Genomic DNA, 22,704 nt, shown 5'->3' with positions numbered 1-22,704 from the left:
TGTTCAATTATAATGGGAAATCACCTATGGTCACCATTTAATAATATTAATAATGAAATGATGACAATATTGAAACAATTTTAAGCTGAACATTTTCTGCCTTGTATGTTTTTTGCCCAATAACAATTGAATAACCCTTATAAGTAATTGATACTTCATATACAGTACCTATGCACATTACTTTTTACTGCTTTTTAGCATTTTACAAAGCTGAAAAGTTTTGTTCAATGTTCACTTGTCCTCTGCAAGGACTATTCTATTCTATTCTATTCTATTCTATTCTATTCTATTCTATTCTATTCTATTAACAAGTAGTTATTTTTGATGTTCAGAGTACTGTTTCTGCAGGAAGATGTCTTTTCTGTCATTGATGATGTATATTTCGAGTCTATCTTTGCTTAACAGTATTTTAGGTAGGTCGATATCAGTCGAAAATAATGCTAACACTACGCTGGAGCAGACAATGTAATACATTTTAGTTCTACATAAAACAAAATACATCAATTTGACATTTTTTTGATTCCTTGGCAGTCAGCTCGTATGGCAGTATGGTGTCATGCAAGCTGTTGGTCCATACCTTTTGGAGCAATTTGATGTTCATCTACCACGTGCCCCTATCCCATTTATTATATATGTGACAGTGTATTTATTATGAAACAAAACAGTCATAATTCTGATTTTATTTATAGTTCATTTTATGCTTTGTTGGTCTGCCAGGAGTAACTCTAAGAATAAAACAACGTACAAAGGAAAAAAAATTCAAAGCAACATTCAGAGCATATTAACATCTTGATAATGGGCACCAAGACAGTATTTGGTTTGAATATATTGATTAAGTGTATGTCTTATAAGTCCTACTCCTGGTACTGTCTCTCTGTGGCGGTGAAAAAGTCTTCCAGAACACTTCTCAGGTACTCGAAAGTGGGCCTGTTGTCTGGGTTTTCACTCCAGCACAGACTCATAATATCATACAACCCATCTGAACAGGTTTCTGGTCGTGGCATTCTGTAGCCCCGCTCCAGGTTTTGGATCACCTCAGGGTTGGACATGCCTAAAGGAAATCATTGGAAGAAATAATTTTGGCTATTACAATTCATGCAATGATTATCACGTGGTCACATAATGAACTTGTTGTGTCAGAGAACCGTTATACAGTGCTGACAAATGAGTAACTACCTGGATAAGGTATGCGTCCATATGTCACTATTTCTGTCAGGAGGATCCCAAATGACCACACATCAGACTTGATGGAAAAGGTTCCATAGTTAATAGCCTCTGGGGCAGTCCATTTAATAGGAAACTTTGCACCTATGAAAAGGGGCAAAAGGAATCATGGAGCTACTGCACAGATGGTGTAAGGCATATTAAATCCCAGTATTGGAACTTGACATTTTACAAATCCTTCTTTCACCTTACATGTCTATATGACCTTAATAATGTTCTTGCAGTTCAAAAGACCAAAAAGAAATTATCACAGTTGTCTTTGTTTTCACCTTCTCTGGCAGTGTATTCACTGTCCGCAATGAGTCTTGCAAGGCCAAAGTCAGCAACTTTACAGATGAGGTCATTAGACACGAGAATATTTGCTGCTCGGAGGTCCCGATGAATGTATTTTTTCTGCTCAAGGAAAGCCATGCCATCTGCCACCTGCAGAGGACAGCATAAAACAGACCCCAAACCAGACACAAGATACAGCTTGAGCTTACGTGTGTTGGATGGAACAAAAAAGTCTCCACAAAAGGGAGTGATCACTTCCCCAGGTCAATTTGGCACATCCTCTGTCTCTCTTCTCCACCCATGTACTCCACCTAAATGCCTGTCTGTGCCCGATGAGTTGTGGCTGGTTGTGCTTCCTCATACTCCAAGTTATGCACCTTTAACCCCCCTTTTTTTTAATATCTGTTTATTTTTGAGAAATGACTGCCACCGGCTTGGTCATTTCCATGTAAAGAGGGCTTAACTCAAAAGAAAACCGATGCTGTATCCAATGTATAAGACATCTGGAGTGTGAATTATCTCGTTGAGGACATACAGATGATATATAGAATCCATCAGTTTTAGTTCATAAGCGGTTTCGTTTACTAGTTAGTGATGCATATTTTGGACCTCAAAAGAATATGTTTTCCATGTGCCATTAGCCCATGCAGCCTTGTCATAAACATGTTTGAATGTCCGGGTATTTCATAAACCTCAGTCATTGTCATGAATCCCCCATAGGAAATCTGGAAGCCCATTCCATTTCTTATATTGTAGTATGAATTACTAACTCTGTATTTGTTATACTTGTAAGACATTGAGTACAGCAATTGAAGTCTTTGATTAACTTCGGTAAAAGCTGAAATTCCCTTGAATACATGTATATGCAAGTTTACATAAATATTTAGAGAAGGTACAATGTGCTTTGGCAGAAGTAGAGTCATTAATCATTTGAACTGTGTGGCCCATCAGAAAAATTATTAGTTACTTGCTCAGACATTTTTCCTGAAATGCTTTTGGTGCATGGAAGAGGGCTTGAAATAGTCTTTTTGGAAAATAGGTTTTCCCCACTGTCTTAGTTCTTCTACCTCTTAAAGCCAAGCTCCAAACCATCTGTGGATTTCAATTTTGCGTCTAAGATTTTGAATCTACAGTCTCTAGCTTTGTGGTTTGTATCAGAAGAGCATTTAACTGTATAAAATATAAGGACAAATTAAGTGGGGAGTCTATATTACACTTTTAGTTTTAGTCTGGCACTGTAGCTTGACATGTTTTAAATTAATAGAAAAAAGTTACATTGGGTCAAATTGGAAGTTGCCAGTGAGACGGTTTTGAACCCCATTCTTCACACAAAAAGATTTATACATGCACATTTACAGGTGTGCTGCCATAACATTCAAAGTATCTAGACTATCAGAATCACACACAGGGCAATGATGATATATTTTTCAATCTATTAAATTCGAGAAAAATAATTCAATGGAAAAATTAAAGACAAGTAACATTGTAAATTGGGTGAAAGGAGTGCAAAGACAATAGCACAAAGACATTAAGAGAAAGGAGAGACACCATACCTGAGACGCCATGATGATTAATGTGTTCATTGGCAAATTACCTCCCGCTGGTGTTTTCAGGAAATCCACCAGGCTTCCTGTAAACAGGACATTCAACTTATATCTTTTCTTGCATTAACTAAGTAAGTATAGATTACTGTCAACTTCTCTTAAAGTACAGAGGATGAAGCTGGAAATTACAATGTAGTGTTGTTCATTTGAGTAATTCAAATTCCCCTTGAAATAAACTCTCTATTTGCTAAAAGTCATAAATAGACTTGGTTTGACAAAAATAGCAGTCCAATTCAGGGAACATACACAATCTGAGGAAGTACACAGAACATCAGTCATGTTGACGCGTACTCTCTGACAGTCATCTCCAGTAAGGGAGACTTTGTTGAGCTTGATTGGGACAGAACAATAACTCTGCTTGCTGGCCAACAAGTCAAACCAAAGGAAACAGTTTAAGGAAAATGGCTGAGCCAGGACAGTAGAGGAATTTGCTGCCCTTAACTTCAGTCAGGAAGACTGCTATTGAAGCCTGACCGCCAAAGGCTTACGCTTTTCAACAAGGTTGCAACAGGAAGCTGTGATGACACTCCTGTTATTTTCAATATCTGTTCTCTTTGATCAAAAAGGTAAAGAACAAGCTGAAAATATGGGAACTCCGAGCCACCCTTTCACTCAACAACGGACAACAGTTCCTTTCCACACGTGGACCCCAGACAAAGAGGCAGGCTCATGTAGAGTTGCTGCCGGTGGTTTACAGGCCACTCAAAGAAGACTATACAAAGGCTTTCCATTCAGTTCAGCAATGAGGGCGTTGTTGTGTTTGTGACAACATCGCTTCTCATTTTGCTATTGTTCCCTCTACATCTGTATTCCTTTCTCTCTATGAGTGCCATTTGGGTGTAATAATAATTGCAGTATGGAGAGTATTTTGCAGCTGTTACCACATTCCCCTCTTTATTGCATATGTTTTTGATTTGCAGTAATTCCACATGCACTTTTTTTGCCAAGATGAAAATGAAATGAGGAAGATCTACTGATAAGACATTCAGCAAACTGCCACTGCTGTAGTAATTTCAGTTTAGTGCTCGAACCACAGTACATCAGCATGCGTCAATCAAATGCATTTGTATATGAGGAGGTATCTGTGTACAACACACTCGGAAAAAGCCAAGTATCCCTAAGGGGTCTCAGGGAACAATAACCCGTTGAATCACCTTCTCCTATTTAAATGCTAGTTTTAGAGTTTTCACACCCACCATAAGAGATTTCCCTTGGTGAGAAAACATTAAAGATGTGTTTGCACCTGGAAAGCAAGTGAAAGTTCATATTTGCTTTGAACTGCAAGAAGCCAAGTCACTTCTATCCATCCATCTTCTTCAGCTTACCCTGCACTCAGGGTCGAAGGGGATGCTGGAGCCTATCCCAGCTGTCATCGGGCGAGAGGCGGGGTACTTCCTGGATTGGTTGCCAGTCAATCGCACGGCCACATATATAGACAACTCATTCATTTGGGGCAATATTCCCATTTTTTTCTAATCAACCTGCATATTTTTGGACTGTGGGGAGGAAACCGGAGGACGCAAACTCCACACAGAAAGGTCCCCTGGTCGGAATCGAACCAGGGTCCCTCGTACTGTGAGGCTGAAGTGCTAACCATTGCGCCACCATGCAAAATGCTTTTCCTAAGCCACGGCTCCGTTTGTGTAGATTCTCTCACATTTGATCTCTGAGCGCCTGTAAAACCCATATAAACATGGAGGTGGATGTGATTCTGGATGAGGGCAATAGTACATATGAAATATGACTCATGAGGAGGGTGTAACACATGGTCTTTTGTTCTGGGTTGAACTCTAGTACCTGCTGTCTGAGGTCAGATCATGGTTGATCCTGAGTACTCATGACACGGCATTGAGAGTTTCTTTGTATCTATCTGAGGCACAGATTGCCCTGATGACTGTATGAGTGTTGTACAGCAGTGGTCCCCAACCTTTTTATCACCGCGGACTGGTCAACGCTTGACAATTTTACCACGGACCGGGGTGGGGTGGGGGGTTGCGGTACACGTGGATTGTTTTTATTGTGACTATAATAATAAACGTGAATCCACTTTGTGGATCCACCTTTTCCCCTTTGAAAAGATGTCTGTTTTTTTCTCATTTTGGTCGCTTGTGGGTTACATTTTTGGCGCTCAAATGTGAGATGTAACCGAGTGATTCCGGTAATTTTTTAAAATAAAAGATTTTTCAAAATAAAGATTGTTCCGACTCAGATAATAAATCCAACGGAAATAATTGATTATTTCTTGTGCGACCTGGTACCAATTTATCCACGGACCGGTACCAGTCCGCGGCTCAGGGGTTGGGAACCACTGGTGTACAGGATTGCAGAGTTGCAGTTTTAAGACAGTGTTTATATCAGACATGCTGAGACATTTTTTGTAATTGCTGCAACAGAAAATGATTACAGAGACTACTTTTTGATGTAATAATAAACCGAATTTCTTTTTTATGATATTTTTAGCAAGACTTCAAATTACCACATATTAGCCAGTATTTCAAATAAATTGAATAGTAGTCCAACAATGTATGTCTACCTACCATTTTCCATGAATTCAGTAACAATATAGATTGGTTCTTGGGTCACCACTGCAAAAAGGCGGACAAGACGTGGATGTTGCAAGTTCTTCATCATGTTGGCTTCTTCCAAGAAGTCATTCACAGACATCGTGCCCATCTTCAGATTTTTAATTGCCACCTTTCTGTCATTATTGTAGACACCTGAATATCAATAGTGAAAAATTGTGAATTCAATTTGACTTGCGTATGCACAATGCATATCGTGTAAGGACCATGATACACTGTATCAATAATAGTAGCAAATTCTGATGAATTGCGTACATCCCTTGGAGCCATGTGACCTCCAGTCAGGTCTTGAATGGTTTTTTAAGTCACAAACAGGCATATAACAGATTTTGTTCATACATTATCACAAACAAAATGTGCTATGTACCCAAATGTACCCATCACTGAATTATGTCCCAGAGCAGGTGTTTAAGTGTGGTTAGAGAGATCACATTAAATTAATCAATGGCTCACCATGTTTTGAACTAATTCAGTGGTTTACTACGGATGTTTTTGGTTAAAAAGTGATGAAATAAAGAAAGACATTGTAAATCTGTTGAATGATACCTGGCCTGTACTAATCATCTTTGAGCTCTCACTTATTATCTAATCATGTTCATTGTAACAATTCAAAGAAAGAAAAGACACCTATTCTAGTTCATCTATTGTTGCTGGAAAATTCCATAATTCCACAAATTCTTTTGAAAGTTATATGTACGTTGTTTGAGTTATGGTGCTTGACAGGGTTAATACCTCACATTATTCTCCAGTCAACCAACTAAAAATGCTTACAGCTAAGATTCTTTTGGAGAAAAAATTTAAGCACACAGCGGGTGAACACCCCAGAAAAGGTTTCCCAAACAGAGTTTCATTCAACCCGCCCACTAGATTGAGCAGTTGGGCTGTTTTACACGTTTTGCAGTTTTGTTATTCATCATTATGTTATACTTCCTTCCTATGAAAACAAAAAGTTCATTTAAAAAGCTCACTCACCCATCCAGACCTCACCAAACTGGCCTGCTCCAAGCTTGCGCTCCAATTTCAAGGACTCCCGCGGAATCTCCCATTCATCCTGCCACCAGGGTTTCTGTGGCACTCTTGATTGACATGGCTTCTCCAGCTTTCTGCATAGACCATCTGCCTCACCTGTATGGAGCCAAGTAAAGTATGGGACAACAGTGTTTTCTAATGAAGATGCAACTTTTATGATATGTACACAGGCTACCCACGTGAGTGATGCTGGATAAGCTCCTTCAGTGAATTAAATGAAATCTTGGCTGTGATATAGAATCCACCATTGTCCAAGTTGCGGATCCTGTAGTGCTTGACTCCTTCCCCAGAGTTGTAGTCCAAGTCCCTGACTGATAAAGAATATGACCCTGGAACATAAAGGAAGTACTTGGGAGTTAATTCATGAAGACTTTAACTAAAATAGTAACACAATTGAAATCCGAAAATTGTAATTTCTCTTTTAAAGTAACACTAGATTTAGTTAGAATCGTAAGTAGACCACTTATAGTTTAGGTTTGCAAAATGCCAGGGGAGCATTTGGGACTGTTATTGGTTGTGATCCAATGAATGTGGACACTGTGGCCAGCAGTGATAGAGAGTATAAAGTATGTTCCATATTTACATTATTAGCTATCACATTGCTGTTGGGAGGGGATAGTTTTTTCTAAAAATAACAGTGGGGAGAGAAAAAGGTTACCAACGGTTTCCAGCTTGATTTTAAATGAAACATCCACTAAAATTATACAAAATGTAGATCACATAAGCATCAGTTCACCTGGGGTTGTCTCACTTTCTCGAATCAAGAATGAACCTTGTGTGTTCCCTGGAGCAAGAAGGAGCCTCACAGCATCGTCTCTAGAAATGTTTTTAAAAAACCACCTGCAGAAAAAGCCAAAGTTCGCTTTACGCTAACTAACCACTTCCCCTCTTTTCGAGACAACGTATGCATTTTATGAGATGGTGTTGACATCATATCATTTTATTTCCTGTTTGACATACGGTTCAGTTTCCACTGTGTTCATTGCCACAAAGTTGTATGGAATGTATCCTCTCTGGCCTGTTGTGAGAGATTCTGCCAAATACCACTCAGGATCATCCCTGGTATTCAAAAGAGACAACAGTAAGATGAAAAATGAATCAAATATTTGTTGCGACTCAGATTAGTGTGGATATATTTGAAATGAATTGGTGTGCCTAAGCAACTATCTCCATGTCCCCCCCAACACACACACACATACACACACACAGATACACGCACACACCCACACACACACACAAACACACACACAATAGTAGTCCACAGGGAAGTGTTTACTTGTGTTGACTGCATAACATGCATCTCAGCACACTTTTAGGGTGGGTAAGCTTATTCTATTAGTCAGCCCTTAACTCAGAAGTTGTGCAAGAGAAGAGGAACACTGAACTTGATTGCATTTTCATAGCAACACTGTTTGATTTAATGGGTGAGAACATGCACTCCCCGCACCTCGTGTTGGACTTGAACGAGAAACCTTCTCATTGTTTGCAGAATCACTAACGCCGCCACTGTGCCTCCATTAATCATTAATATTAATCAAACCTTGATTGTATTTGTGTTGGTGATGTTCCTGTTTATCCATTCTTAAGAACAACGACACTATGGGGAGTATTCAGATCCTTAGGGGATAACCAGTGTGGTCTTTTTATCACTGTTAAATCACGTAACGAGTAAAGGTCCCTGCACATCTGATTTTTGGAACAATATATATAAGTAGTCATTGCTTTTACTAGAACTAAAAATGGCATACATTTAATACTATGTCAAGCACCATAGTATCAATTATTTCAGATGTTTTGTGTACATTTTTGTGAATCTGAAACAAAGGTGGCATATAAATGTGCAAAGTGCATAACATTCATCTCCAGATGAGCAGAAGTAGAAGTGTAATTTTTTTAATATCTTGGTCACTAAAAATAAATTTACTTGGTAGAAATATTTTACTCGTAATCAACAACAGATAGAGAGAGAGAGACAGGAAATGTGGACGTGAAGGCACACACACAAGCGTATCTACAGAGATAAACTGTAAATAATGCAAGTCAATGATGCTGGCCCCTCGCGAAGCAAGTTCAACGGATCTCTTGAGTATTTTTGGAGCATCATATATTTGCAAAGTTGGCAAGGAAATGCTAGGTTTATCCTGCTGAATATTGTGGCCTTACTCAAGTCCCAGTCGCTGCAGAAACTACTTTCATCATGAGTGGAATTTATAAGGTGCAATTATTATAACCGTGATTATTATCATGAGATACTCCTATATTCATTAGCAGCTTACTTGTTGATGATCTTGAGTTTTTCTCCCTTCTCAAAGCCCAGGTCGCCATCATGGTGGGGTTCATAGCTGTATTTGGCAACTACAAGGTTCTCTGTAAGAGGGTGAATGTTTTACAAATCTATGAATGCTACAGATAAGAGTTGAAAAAAAGGTATCAAATTGTTACAATTGATTAGAAATGGGTTTGATTCCTGTGCCCCTCCTAGCCTGTTGAAGTGTTGTTGAACAAGACACTGAACCCTTAACTGCTCCCTTGGCACTGTTTAGCACTGCTAAGAGGCAACCTACTCCTATTGTTGTCTGTGGTTTCAATTGTGTCTTGATTTTTTCCAAATTGCTTCAGGATTCTAAAAACTGTTAAAAAATGTTCACTCAGCTTCACTGATCACATATAACAATTTTGATACAACCCAAATTCCAATGGTCCCCAACTCTCCCTTAAATCATGCAATGTTTTCCACTTAAGAACAAACATGCAGAATCCTGAATGTAGTCCTCACAGTTAATACTTGTCTCAGTTTGGCTGTAAAGAATTTGTGACACACCTGTTTGTAAATACTGAGATACTACTTGCAAAGTTTTAGGGGCTTAAAAAGGGGGCTCTATAAATGTGTGCCATTATTCCATGTACTTGACCTCATAATAATTTTTGCAGACACAGTAATTTCCTTTTTTTGTGTGAAACAGCCACTGCAGAAGTAACTGTAGGTATTTTCAGAGACTCCTGTGGATCTCCCCAAATGGTTTAATGGCTTTTTGCGTTACCTGGTAAAGGTGATGTCGGTGGTGTATATTGCGTTTGGTATGGAATCCGCTGGTCAGTGTACTGATGAAAGTACAAAATGCATTTTGAGATCGCACAAATACAAATTTGTACACATTGGCATCTGATATCTAAGTCAAAATAATTTTACATTTCTGCTTTATTTGTAAGATTGTATTTTGTTATCTTCCTTCATAACACAGGTATCTGTTTTTCCTTGTCATTCTACTGCAGTAACATTTATGAGCCACTCTGCTGTCCAAAGTTACTTTAAAAAGTTTCTATCCTCACAGCGATCGACATCATCGCTGTGAGGAGACATTTCCACACAGTTTACTTTGTTCTCTACTTTGCATTTTCTTCACTTTATTTAACCATGTATCTTTTTAATGCTTACAGAGTTTGCAATACGTGAACTGATTTCACATCATGCGTGTATATGCATCTCAAGTGGTCATCTCCACAACTATCAAAACAAATAACCAAGGCCATTCATGTCAAGAATTTCATGCACTTCAGTGGGCCAATGTTGCCTAGGCCGAGACATACTTCTGCAGTCGAGAATAAAAACTCAAATATGCATATGCACACTTACAGGATTGCATGACTGGGGAGCGATAGGACAGTTGCAGTGTTCACATATCTCATCCAAGTTCTCAATCCAGTCGGTGTCCGAATAGTCGGAACTGCAGTTACATCCCATCTTCCCTGCAACATCATGATTTTATCATCAATGTAATTTTTTATGATTAAATAGCAAAACATTGCCAATGTGTTGGCCCCCATGCTAATCTCATCACGAGTGATGACCTGAAACAGTTACAGTAGCAGGAAAAGTAACTGAAACAAAGTGAGGTTTTAAAAAAACCTTCCTCACTAAGTTTTAATAGAGGAGTTTGCCTCAAAATGGATACTCAGTAGTGAAGCAGTTACACATTTTATTCCTATGCTTGTTACAGTTTTATGTTAATCACAATTATAGCACTGAACACAGTTCCAAAATCACACTGACTGCTGTGTTTTCACTTCGATGAATCACATTCTTTTAAATGTTCTCGTGCCAATTCAGCATTAACTTGTAAATTCTATAAACTTGTCCAGTGACTAATCTTGAATAACCCAGTAAATGCACGTGCTCTGTCTTGGTTTTACAGGGGTGCACTGTAAGAACTGGTTTCTCAAGCTCACTTGGCTCCCGTCGGACCACTCATGACACAGGGTCAGTGGGCTAATCCCAGCAGCCGTCACTCTCAAACGATTTAAAGGTGTGAGAAAAATCTAGAAAAGCCTGTGGCAGCAGTAACCAATTCTGCAGTGAGATCCCAGGAACTAATCACTGTTTTTGTTGTTTTTTATTTTTTAGTGCTCAAACGCCTACTGACCAGTTCTCAGGGAGTCAAGCAACCAAAGTCAGTATTTGCCATTGAGGGACTATTTTTTAAAATTTCCTGATTGTTACTCCTCCTCAAGGTTCAAGTTAATGTCTGTATGTCTGTGTGGCCATCAGCCCAAAGCTCAATGGTTTAATTCACCACCAACAAAATGAAACAAATTGAGAACAAATTAATTAGATAATTCTAATCTAAAAATGCTTGTCTTATTCTGTCCTGTATGATTTTGTGGTACACCTTTTACTCTACTGGGATTTTGAACTTCATATCATAATTTTTGACAGCAACAAAAAAAATCTATCATCACAATCATACACTTAAATTTATACATATGAGTGTAACTGGTTCACATTTGCCTTAAATTAAAAGTAATTTGGTTAATATTGTGGTATAATAATGTTATGAACATTATGATTATAGGGTAAAAATATGTGTATGCAAATACAAATTATGACTGTATGTAAGGTAAGTCATATTTATTTTTGTAAGTTGTACTGATAGGGGTCTCATCAAAACCAACTAAAAGTTACAAACCCTACTCAAATTTTTGATAAATCGCAATGAAAATTATGATAAATACATAATACATCTCACGTTTGAATCACCTTTATCTCTATGTTCTATAAAAATGCTGTGATAATCATACAAAAGATACTTCTTACCTCCCAAAGATAAACTGTCTCTTCAAGCCTCCAACAATGTCAGATACTAAGTAGCATCATGATGTTCTTACTCAGTTATTTTTTCAACAGTAGACTACTTCCAACATTTTTCACCGCTTGAGCTCTATAGTGAGAACGCCACCATCCACCTCTTTTAATAAAACAAAGTGATATGTATCTACACACGAACATGCAGAACAACACTTTGACGAGAGCAACCAAGAGAGTTTCCGGTTGTTGAAAGGTTGATGGTTGGACCACACTTTTCGAGCAGGTGCTCACCATGCAGCTGTCTTAGAGGAGCAAGGTTAGACTCCATGGTAAAGGGGTCAGTACATGTAACAAAGTGTGAATGTTCAAGTACAGTTAGGAGTGTGTCAGACACCAGTGATGAATTACATACAGATATTTTTTCACATATTTGTTCGACTTTGTTGTGAATAACTGTCTTTTTAATGATAAAATGGTCGACAAGAATGGCTAAATAACTTACCATGCAAGATTGACAAGACAGGAGGTTTAATTTGGATTAATATTCATCTGTATTGTCACTGACTATAGTTGCTTCTACATATAGTAATACATTGTATTCTTGACACCTAACAACTGATTTATGCATAGAGTTTTATTGTCTTTGTCGAAATAGAGATCTAGTTTTCTCCATCAAACATACGGTTTCCAACAAACATATTGTAGTAGTTCACCTTACATTCCACAAATTATGATATACAATGAAAACTTTAGTATAATAAAAGATGCATTGAATGAATGCATGTATGGGTGTGTGTGTGTGTGTGTGGGTGTGTGTGTGTGTGTGAGTTTGTGAGTGTGTCAAGCAGTGAAAAACAGTTTCAGTTAAGTACCACACTTATCGGCAAGAAAAGTTAATTTATATACAGTATGTTTCACATTAACATCATGCTTTGTGTCTGCAGATGCTTTCTCTACCTTTCAGACAACTGTGCTGCAGACAACATGTCTCATCTAGTGGCAAGGGGCTGTTGGTGGGACGTAAGGACAAACCTTACAGGATGTGAAAAAAAAAAACATGTGCAATGCCGCAGCTAGGATTAGGTCTCCAATGTGATGAAAGAGTGCATGCTTCACCGATTAAAACTAGGCGAACAGGTCAGGAGGATGGAAAACAGCTTGTTTATTCATATAGCCATTTATCACAAATTCGTTTTCTAATTAATGATGCATTATTCTGCCTGGAAGAGCTGTAGTAATGTTAGTGCTCACCTATTTACCTCATGATGAGCAAAGGGTATTCCTTTTTTCTCTGCCTCCACAGCTGATACTTTGTGGCTGGAAATTAAGTTCTGTTACGCAATCAAACTGAGATACTGTCGATATGCAGAATGTTTTCCAACCCTTTGCCGTCTGTTTCACAATGCAGGTGCTGCGATCTTTCAGAGGTACAGAGGAAGCCTTTGTTATTTGCTAAATGAAATACTCCTTAAAACAATATTTTACGATTTTATAGTGATTACAGCTCACAAGAAAATATATGTTATAATGCACTTAAAAATGTTATTTTAAAAACTTGAAAAAGATATGATTGATTTGTGCTTGAGCCTTTGCTCATAATTACAATGTGTAAAATTATCTGAGAAAAATCAAGAGAAACTATCTGTTTGGCAGAGAACAGTGGCATGAGAAACATTATTCTGCAGTGCTTTATTGTAAAACCCCTTACAGAAAAATAAGCCTTAAGGTATGACAATACTGCAGCCCAATCACATATCCCATTTGATATTCATTTACACTGTTGAACTTTTATGTCACACATGAGGTCATTTATGTCCTGAAGCAAGCCATGTTATCATCTATTCAACAATCCTACTTGTGCTATCACTTTCACTGTGACTCTTCCAAGGCATATTTGGTTTCTCATTGAACTTATTGTGTCCAACAGTGTCTATGGTTCTGCATAGCCTCCTGGGCCCCAATTCATTTGTTAAGAAATTATACCAGGTCATGTATGTCTCGAAAAGAAAAGGCTAACATGCACAGCTGCGTGAACACCTGGATACAATGGAAGGTGTGTGTGGTGGCATGTGACCTCAACAGGGCGAAGGGTAGATCATCAATGTGAAAATGTAATCCTTTAAATGTTTCAAATTATGTTATTGTTTTTTTTCTTTTGCTTTGGACATGCTTATAAAACTTCATAAACTGCTTGAAAAGTGTCTTTAATGCTAGGCTGTTTTTGAACAACTTACATCACTTACATTTTTATACAGAATACATGGAATAAACATAATATTTTAAACATCTGAAATGTATGATGGAAATATTTGTATGTCATAGTTAGTTAATTACAACTCAACATAAAAACATCTGTCAAACCAAGAATATTTATGTCAGATAACCTATTGTTTGATATCACCAAAAATACCACATTTCATATTTTTCTGAACAACTGAACTTACTTTTCAGTCATTCAGCAGACAGCAACTGCTGTCAAGCAACATATGGACATTGTACTTCAAAACAGATTCCATTAAGTCTGGCCTCCTGGGTTCTGTCACTGCAGTGGTGAAGCTATTTTGGTTTGTCGAGACAAGGTGTAAGAATGCTGCTGTGTGACCTTTTTTGAAAAGATGGCTGGGAAAATACCACTAGAACTTCTGGGCTTTTATAACATTTTAAAAAGTAGCAGCTCTTTCTTACTACCTGTTGAAAATATTGGGGCAAATGCAGTTCTTTCATGCCATAATCTTTCTTTTTTTTGCTTTGTGCCTTATAGCAACAAAGTAACTGCCTTTTTTTCCCCCCTACAGCTGTTACAAAAATAATTGTGAGGAGAGCAAGCATTCAAGTAGCTCAGTCTGTCTGAAAGATGCATCTCTGTTATGCATACACACTTCCTGAGATGTGTACAGTGTAGGTCAAGTCAGAGTACACAGAAAAGAAGTCATCTTCATTCCCACCAGTGTACACATAGCTGACAGCCATTACAAAACTCCTCCCTCAAGAAAAATAGTTCCAACAGTTTGGCCATGCAAACAGAGCTGAGGCAGAAGGGAACTCTTCAGAGGCCTCAGTTTCTTTAACACAATGAGAAGCGTCTGGAGTTGATGTTCATCTTGGTGAGGCCGAGGTGTTTCAGAGGAGTGGACAGAGCAAAAGCAGCCTTCATGGGGATGTCACACAGCAGGTCCAATTCCTCGTCACACTCCTCCAGCTCATACGTGGCATCATCTAGCATCTCCTTGTGGCGATCACACACCTGTTCTACCTTCAGTCTGTGTATCTCCCCACGCAGACGGATCAGCTGACAGGCAAGACGGTTATCCTGGACCTGCATCTCCCTCTGAAGATAGGAGGTTAGGTAATGAGTTGAAAATGAGCATCAATAGAAAATCAAAGTTAAGAGTTTGATCATAAAAGATGCAAACCAGGAAATCTGCATGGAAAAAGCAGATCATTAATAGCTGAGGTGTAAGCGAACAACAGACAACAGATAATCACCAAGAGTAATGATTTTGAAATTCATATTTCACTACATTTATTGTAGTTTTTTTTTCTTTTTTACACATTAGAATTGAGTTGTAGTGTTATATATATATATATATATATATATATATATATATATATATATATATATATATGCATACACACACACACACACACATATATATATATATGCATACACACACACACACATATATATATATATGCATACACACACACATATACATATATATATGCATACACACACACACACACATATATATATATAAATATGCATACACACACACACACACACACATATATATATATATATATATATATATATATGCATACACACACACACACACACACACACACACACACACACACACGTGAAACGCACACTCACCAGCTCTTTTCTTAGATACTCGAGAGCGTCGTCAATGGTATCAAAGCCACAGATGTTACGCACTACTAGATCCGAATTTCCATCCCTTATCACCGCGGGAATGGGGACGATTTCCGCTCCTGAGCCCGGAGCGTCAGCGGGACATCTGTCCTTCCACGGTCGACTCTGCAACTGCTCTTGCCACTCGAGATACGACGGTCTGCGAGTCTGCAAATTTAGCTTTTCTGTTAGTGCTTTAACGCTGTCGAGATCCTCCGTGCCTCTGTCGGGAGACTTCTCTCCGAGCCCTTTAAGATCCATCGGCGCAGCAAGGGCTCGGCACCTGGATCTTCACGAAATCCACTTTCCGGACTACCAGCTGAGGCGCAACAGGTCCGCAGCCCTTCTTATAGGCAGAATAGTAACCGCCCAGTGGACGGGGAGCCAGATTTTTGTTTTTCCTTTAGGACATTTCCTTCACGAAATTAGAGCAGTGATGACAACTAAGCTGAGAAAAAATAGATAAGTTTGTTTTTGTTGTGTGAAACACCGTGGACATCGAGGATATATCCCGGCTCCATCAAGACATAAGGTTTCTCATGTAGCTGGTAGTCAAACACATATGATCAGTATGCATGTTAATATAAAACTTAACAGACACAGCAACTTGGTACGCATGTGAAAATCTAAACACACATACATCAGAAATATAATAATATAATATAATATAATATAATATAATATAATATAACAGAAAATTTATATTTTTATTTCATGACAAATTATTAAGTATAGGCTTTGTAGTATAGGGCCTATACTACAAAGCCTATACTTAATAATTTGTGACATCCCCATGTGAATATTATTATTATATATTATTATAATAATTATTATAAGTAAAGGCACCGTTTACTGCAATAATACCATGGTTAAAGTTTGGGAATGAATCAGCTATAATTTTATAAATAAAAAACAAAACAGTTATAATATCAGTTATATTAAATCATTCCATGATCCTGATGACCGAGATAATAATAAGAAAGTAAGCAGCGATTAACATGGTCATATCCATGCCTGACGGTCAAAACTGGAACAATGGGTATGTGGGTTTTAAAATGGACTAGCAATAGCTGAAGAGGGAAAATTAATTTCAAAAATGGATGCATCAGACAAAAATATATTTTCTGTATTTGACTTACGAAAATATTACTTTGCTATTTTCAGTGAATTGTCCGCACTCATGTCCATCGCTATACGTTTCTTCAACGCCTTATCATCAGCCATTCCAAATTACATCAAACTCCTCAGTTCAGTGTTTTATCTAGCTTTCAAGTTTCTGGAACAGCTCTTATTAAGACTAAGAGTTTCCTATTTTGTATTGGCACTTCTGCATTGTCGAATAATCAGTTTAGAAAGTCTAATACCTTGACATCATGAAGTAACTTAATCCTACTAATGGAAATTCTGAGCCTTTTATATGCTGTCATCTAGTGGCCATTTTTTGACAGCGGGCAGTCCCATATCATCATGGCGTGACGGCCTTTTTTCTCAGAAATATGTTGCGCACCTCGTGTGCTGTTTTTCAGGAAATGTTCACTTCCCTTTTCCTCTTCGCTCAATCGCAATGCTTTGATTTTCAGAACAGTGTCGAGTCCTGTCTCCTGCGACAGAAAAGTATGTGGACATTGGGGCCTTGGGGGTCAGAAAAAGCAAGCTATTTATAAACCACTTGTTTTCAAACATATTCAGTGGAGGTCTAGCAGACCAAGGAAGAGGTTGGACCAGGAGTTGACTTTCATTTTTACAAGGGTGAGGAAGTGATTATCAGCCGAGTTCTTTTTTCGTACGCTAAAGCAGTGCTTTTTGGGGAGCTGATGGAGTTCTCCGAACATATAAAGACCGCAAATGTGGAAAATGTTGTGCTCCGGCAGCCGCTCATTCCACCGAGCAGAGGAACCCTCTGCATCACCGGCCACTACCTGCTGTTCTGTGACAGGGAGGAGGGAAGCTCTCAGCAGGTTCTCCTGCTCCTCAGGAACGTTGATGCCGTCGAGAAAAGGTGAAGAGAGACTGCACACCAATATTAGCTTTAGATTTTATTAACTTATTGAGGCAATAGATGCGTTACCATAAGGATCAAAAATTCATACTAGTCACTACTGACTTCGTCATCATACATGGCCACATCACACTTTGCCATTCAACACACTGACTAGGTTTCAGTCAAGAAGTGACTATTAACGTTGACTACATTATCCCTACAATCTTTTCTTGACCAGTGTGGAAAACCTTTTGGTCTATTCTGGCCTCATCCCTAATGCAGGCCACAGCGACAGGTTGGATTTTATTTGTCTTGCATTATATCTGCTATGTGTTGCCTCTTCTCTGCCCACGTTAAGACCAAAAGAAGAAAGAGCTTGCTTAATTTTCTCCTGTCTAAAAGCTTTGCCGTTTCTGTCATTTAACTTGTGCGTGCGTCTGGGTTTGTGCTTGTGTTTGCGAGAATGAGAGAGATATAGATATAGTTGGGTTTAGGCCGAGCTGTGCGGATCCAGTGTCCATGTCTCAATGAAAATCACTGGGTGTCCCTGAAGCAAGAATGACATGGGGATAGGGCTGATTTAGCGTGTGTGTTTTTGGTGTATGTGCAGGGCTTGTGAATCATCAGGGACGATTACCATCAAGTGCAAAGACCTGCGTGTGTTCCAGCTTGACATTCCCGGCATGGAACAGTGTCTCAACATTGCACACTCTATTAAGGTACAGTCACTCACCACAGAGGGTTGAGGTGTACGTTTCGTCTTATCATTATACCCTTCAATCAAGATAAGTTTATTTCTCTTTCCCTAGACCCTTTCCAGTCTGGATTGTGTGTCAGATATGTACCCGTTCTTCTACAGACCAAATTATCGCAGCCTTCCCGACCAGTGGGGTATTTCGTGCACTGCAACGCACTATGCACAAATGAAGACCATCGTAAGCACACTCTCCCTTACTAATGATTATTTACTGTATTTCATCATGAGTATTACAGTGTACCAATCATTTGATGTTCTTTAATGCTACTGTATAGGCAGCTCCTTTGTCTTTAGAGGTCAGTATTGTCAAAAGATAGTCTCTCAGATTATTTTATTTTGTCACAAATGTTATTACCTTGCATTTTTATTGTTGCATATTTACTATGAGTTATATAGTGGTATTCTAAATCCGGAGATGAACTAACAGAAATGTCGAGTCAACAACAATATACCTGGGTCTTGTCTAACAGACTCTTATTTGTACAGTTGTAATAATAATCTCTCCCAACAATGAGCCAACAGACATATGACGAAAAAATGCCAAGGATACTAATTTAATGAGTCAAGATTCAGGATATCCCGTGTTACTAATAACGCAGCTGTCACCCTACTGCTAAAATGTCCCATGTGTTCTCCTGCTTCTGGAATCATCTGCACACAGGTTAAATTATGCTTAGTACATGAAAGTTCTCATTGGGAAATACTGTGTTACTCTCATGGATGGTGAAGCCTGAATGCATAATTGTTGACTTGATTTCAGGACACACAAAGCTTGTATATCTTAAAATCTTACTAGGCTGTCCTGTTGACCTGGTGTCTTTTTTCCAGAGGAAACTGGTTTTGCATTTTATCACTGCTAAGCATTTCCTGTTTTGTTCAGGGGATTTGTTCAGCTTTTTAACATTTCAACTGCTTTATTTCTTAATATTAGAAAATGTGATTTGTGATTGAGACTTTCTGCATTTTTTTTGCACATACTGTCAGACAAATGAATAAGGCACTTAAGCCATGTTTTTACTTTCTTTGTTCCACTCTGATCCCGGTATACACTTGTTTCTGACTCCTAAAGAGTAGATCCATCAGCTGCTTTACAATCTATTTAATTACATCAACTACATTTAGGTTATCTTGTCAGAATTTCTTCTAATAATCAATGTAATAACTAATTTAAAATAATTTTACCTCCTTTCACTGACCCCTCCCAAGTCTGGATCTTTACAAACCGGCCTTCCATATATAAGAACCACTGGCAAAATGATGAAAAGAGGATTTAATGTAGCAAGTGATGGTAGTTTTTAGATTTTAATTAAAATCATTGTTGGGATATCACAATAGTGCAGTGTTAGTGCTTCTGTCTCACATCACGAAGGACCCTGGTTCCATTCTGATAGGGGACTTTTCTTTGTGGAGTTTTTGCATGTTCTCCCCCGTGTCTGCTTGGGGGTTCATTGGTTTCCTCCCAGAGTCCAAAAACATACAGCAGGTAATTTTGGAAATTGCCTAGATGTGTGAATGAGAGAGCGAATGGGGGTCTCTCTCTATATGTGGCTCTGCGATTTACTGGCGACCAGTCCAGGGTGTACCCTGCCTCTTGCCTGATGCCAGCTGGGATAGGTTCCAGCATTCCCCGTGAAACCCAAGTAGAATAAGCTATAGATAATGGATGGAATATTCACTTTTATGAGACAACAATTCAAATGTTATAAGAGACCTTTCACATTGTATCTGAGTTACTTTAATATATTTAACAACAGGAAACCATGGCGAGGGTCCCTTTCCAAAATGTATGTCTGAATCTCAACAGTTTTCCTGCTGTTTTTAATTCATCAGGGCTTCTTTTAATGACCACTTTTTGCTCTTTGCAGCACAGAAGATGGAGACTGAGCAATGTGAACAAAGACTTCACAGTGTGTCTTTCGTACCCTCCCACTGTTATTGTCCCCAAGGACATAGATGATGAGACACTGAAGAAGGCTGCCAAATTCAGGCAGGGGGGACGCTTCCCTGTCCTCTGCTACTACCACAGGAAGAATGGCATGGTAAGGTTTCCACATCTTCTGTGGTAAAGTTTGCATTAGCATACAGTTCCAATTGCTGATTAAAAAAAAACTTTCAGGTAATAATGCGCAGCAGTCAGCCACTGACAGGAGCCAACAGGAAGCGCTGCAGCGAGGATGAACTCCTCCTTCAGGCTGTGATTGACGGCTCAGACAAAGGTTACATTATTGACACACGATCTAGTCAGCAGGCGCAGCAAGCCTGCATCACAGGAGGAGGGTTCGAGTCCAAGTCGTGCTACAGCAGGTGGAAGAGACTGCACAGACAGATTGAAAAGTGAGTATTTCTGAATATGGATAAAAGGTGCTTCATCATTTCACAACATTTATCAGTTTTATCAAAGCCAAACTCTTCTTCTTATGATATGTGCAGGGGTAAATCACTACAGGAGAGTCTAATTAAGCTGGTGGAAGCATGTGGTGATGAGTCCCAAAATATGGACCGCTGGCTTAATAAGTTAGAAAATTCCAAGTGGCTATCTCATGTTCAGACAGCTCTATCAACTGCTGGCTTGCTAGCAGAATGTGTGGAGAGGTGAGAATAAAACAAATCTCTTAATAAACCTTTGCCTGGTGATATTTTAATGTGTAAATTATTTAACAAGAATATAGTTAAAAAACAACTTTCACATATTTATTACATCACCAAAACATCTTTTGTTTTCATGTGGATAAACAAGAACAACATTTGTTGTTTTTGTCCAGGGATGGTCACTCGGTACTGGTTCATGGATCAGAAGGAACAGACACTACTTTACTAATTAGTACTCTTGCGCAACTTATCATGGACCCGAGCTGCCGCACACTGGAGGGCTTCTTAGCTCTATTGGAGCGGGAGTTCATACAAGTAAATGGCGTTGTCTCAAATCACTTCCTTTAAATGATACAGAGTCAATACAGTGATCGAAACTTTGAGAATCTTAAACGTGATAAATATTTTGACGCATAAATGCCTTTTTAGTCAGAGTAGTTATTCTGATGTAACATTTGCCAAGGTAGCAGTAGCTTCATCTTGTTTCCAGTATGATTAGGTATCAGGTATTGCCAAATTCGAACTCAGACACAATTGGCATAATTTAACTTTTTTTCCAGATGTAATGAGACTTAATGAGACTGATTTAATGAGATTTAATGAGTTTGTGAATCAGAGTAAAAACTCATGAAAAGGGAGGAGCACAGAAATTCAGAGAGCATTACAATGTTCAATTGTTCATAAAGGAAATAGATGCTATGTCAACATGACATGCAGTTTGATATGCATATGTTCTGCACAGAATCAATACGTATTGCTTGTCTGCAGGCAGGACACCCATTCCAGCAGCGATGTTCACACTCAGCATATTCCCATGCTCGTCTCCAGCAGGAGTCCCCAGTTTTTCTACTGCTGCTGGACTGCGTCTGGCAAATGTGGCATCAATTCCCCCTTGCGCTCGGTTTCTCTGAGACACTGCTTCTGAGACTTGCAAGTGAAGTTTACGCTTCAGATTTTGGCACCTTTCTGTGTAACAGTGAGCAGGAAAGGTCAGTCATGCTCCATAAAAAGGCTGGTCATTATAGATAGCGGTTGCATTTTCAATATGACTTCCACAATTTTTGTTGCCCATATCTTCTACCTTTGTCTATCCTTATCAGGTATAATTTACAAGTGAAGGAACAGACTTATTGTCTGTTCCAGGCCCTATTGAAGCCAGACCAGAGAGACCATTACTCCAACCCCCTATATGTGCCCACTGACCTGGCCATTTGGCCCTCTGTCCATCCTCAGTCCCTGCAGCTATGGAGAGGTGAGCTTTGATGCACATACGTGTTCAAGCTTTGTTTGCTGTGACAATACAAACTCAAATTCATGTTTGCCCGTCAGGTTTTTTTCTGAGATGGACCCATCAGGCTCGCCACCTGATCGAAGTCCAGGAGGAAATAAGGAACATGGTGATCGAGTGGGGGAAGCTGACTCTTAGTTGATTCTTTTTGAATATGCGTTTAAATGGGGATGATCAGGAAATCAAATCAAAATCACACCAATCAGGAAAGACATGCTTCTCAAGCAGAATCCATTGTTGTTCGCCTGATTATTTTTGACACATAACTTAATTCAACTGTTAGTGTCAGATTGTGCAGTATAATTTGTGTTAATAAAAACTCGGTTCACTGGAAATCAGAATCCTTTGTGATGTTTTAAGTTTTGTTAAATGCTCCTA

At 38.8% G+C, this 22,704-nt stretch overlaps 3 protein-coding genes across 4 annotated transcripts; 1 reads left to right on the top strand and 2 right to left on the bottom strand.

Moving 5' to 3' along the window:
• Nucleotides 1-681: 681 nt before the first annotated feature.
• Nucleotides 682-11,974, bottom strand: lck (LCK proto-oncogene, Src family tyrosine kinase). Its single transcript, XM_086147366.1, has 13 exons — nucleotides 11,805-11,974; nucleotides 10,347-10,459; nucleotides 9,754-9,814; nucleotides 8,989-9,079; nucleotides 7,673-7,771; nucleotides 7,449-7,552; nucleotides 6,892-7,041; nucleotides 6,656-6,808; nucleotides 5,639-5,818; nucleotides 3,051-3,127; nucleotides 1,494-1,647; nucleotides 1,177-1,308; nucleotides 682-1,051 (listed from the first exon to the last, which is right to left on the bottom strand). Exons 2-13 carry the CDS (start codon nucleotides 10,452-10,454, stop codon nucleotides 855-857), a joined length of 1,506 nt encoding a protein of 501 aa, XP_086003492.1. The 5' UTR covers nucleotides 10,455-10,459; nucleotides 11,805-11,974; the 3' UTR covers nucleotides 682-854.
• Nucleotides 11,975-13,983: 2,009 nt separating this feature from the next.
• On the bottom strand, nucleotides 13,984-16,018 carry fam167b (family with sequence similarity 167 member B). The gene is made up of 2 exons (XM_086147401.1): nucleotides 15,673-16,018; nucleotides 13,984-15,123 (listed from the first exon to the last, which is right to left on the bottom strand). The coding sequence occupies exons 1-2, from the start codon at nucleotides 15,970-15,972 to the stop codon at nucleotides 14,860-14,862; spliced, it is 564 nt and encodes a 187-aa protein (XP_086003527.1). The 5' UTR covers nucleotides 15,973-16,018; the 3' UTR covers nucleotides 13,984-14,859.
• A 1,174-nt stretch (nucleotides 16,019-17,192) lies between these two features.
• On the top strand, nucleotides 17,193-22,656 carry LOC147237328 (myotubularin-related protein 9). 2 transcript variants are annotated; one of them, XM_086147356.1, is made up of 11 exons: nucleotides 17,323-17,460; nucleotides 17,583-17,710; nucleotides 18,303-18,411; nucleotides 18,552-18,627; nucleotides 20,315-20,488; nucleotides 20,566-20,783; nucleotides 20,880-21,041; nucleotides 21,212-21,353; nucleotides 21,807-22,027; nucleotides 22,139-22,290; nucleotides 22,368-22,656. In XM_086147356.1, exons 2-11 carry the CDS (start codon nucleotides 17,695-17,697, stop codon nucleotides 22,466-22,468), a joined length of 1,371 nt encoding a protein of 456 aa, XP_086003482.1. In that variant the 5' UTR covers nucleotides 17,323-17,460; nucleotides 17,583-17,694; the 3' UTR covers nucleotides 22,469-22,656. The 2 variants fall into 2 exon arrangements, with proteins under 2 accessions (XP_086003473.1, XP_086003482.1); XM_086147347.1 differs by having other exon boundaries at nucleotides 17,193-17,710; nucleotides 18,502-18,627.
• Nucleotides 22,657-22,704: the final 48 nt, after the last annotated feature.

This window comes from Fistularia commersonii, chromosome 1 (assembly GCF_037954325.1).
Source record: "Fistularia commersonii isolate RoL2024-O1a breed Wild chromosome 1, RoL_Fcom_v1.0, whole genome shotgun sequence".
Lineage (NCBI taxonomy): Eukaryota > Metazoa > Chordata > Actinopteri > Syngnathiformes > Fistulariidae > Fistularia > Fistularia commersonii.
Note: the sequence above shows the minus strand (reverse complement) of the source record. Positions and strands in the feature narration are given on the sequence as shown.

Bases quoted from the DNA above. Each gene is read 5' to 3' on its own strand.
- lck (XM_086147366.1), bottom strand. From the start codon at position 10,454: ATGGGATGTAACTGCAGTTCCGACTATTCGGACACCGACTGGATTGAG. The intron at 9,080-9,753 runs GTAACGCAAAAA...ACCCTCTTACAG, and splicing joins ACCGACATCACCTTTACCAG to AGAACCTTGTAGTTGCCAAA. The intron at 6,809-6,891 runs GTGGGTAGCCTG...GGCTCCATACAG, and splicing joins GCTTATCCAGCATCACTCAC to GTGAGGCAGATGGTCTATGC.
- fam167b (XM_086147401.1), bottom strand. From the start codon at position 15,972: ATGGATCTTAAAGGGCTCGGAGAGAAGTCTCCCGACAGAGGCACGGAG. The intron at 15,124-15,672 runs GTGAGTGTGCGT...TCCTATCTTCAG, and splicing joins AGTATCTAAGAAAAGAGCTG to AGGGAGATGCAGGTCCAGGA.
- LOC147237328 (XM_086147347.1), top strand. From the start codon at position 17,526: ATGGAGTTCTCCGAACATATAAAGACCGCAAATGTGGAAAATGTTGTG. The intron at 20,784-20,879 runs GTGAGTATTTCT...TGATATGTGCAG, and splicing joins CTGCACAGACAGATTGAAAA to GGGTAAATCACTACAGGAGA. The intron at 21,042-21,211 runs GTGAGAATAAAA...GTTTTTGTCCAG, and splicing joins CTAGCAGAATGTGTGGAGAG to GGATGGTCACTCGGTACTGG.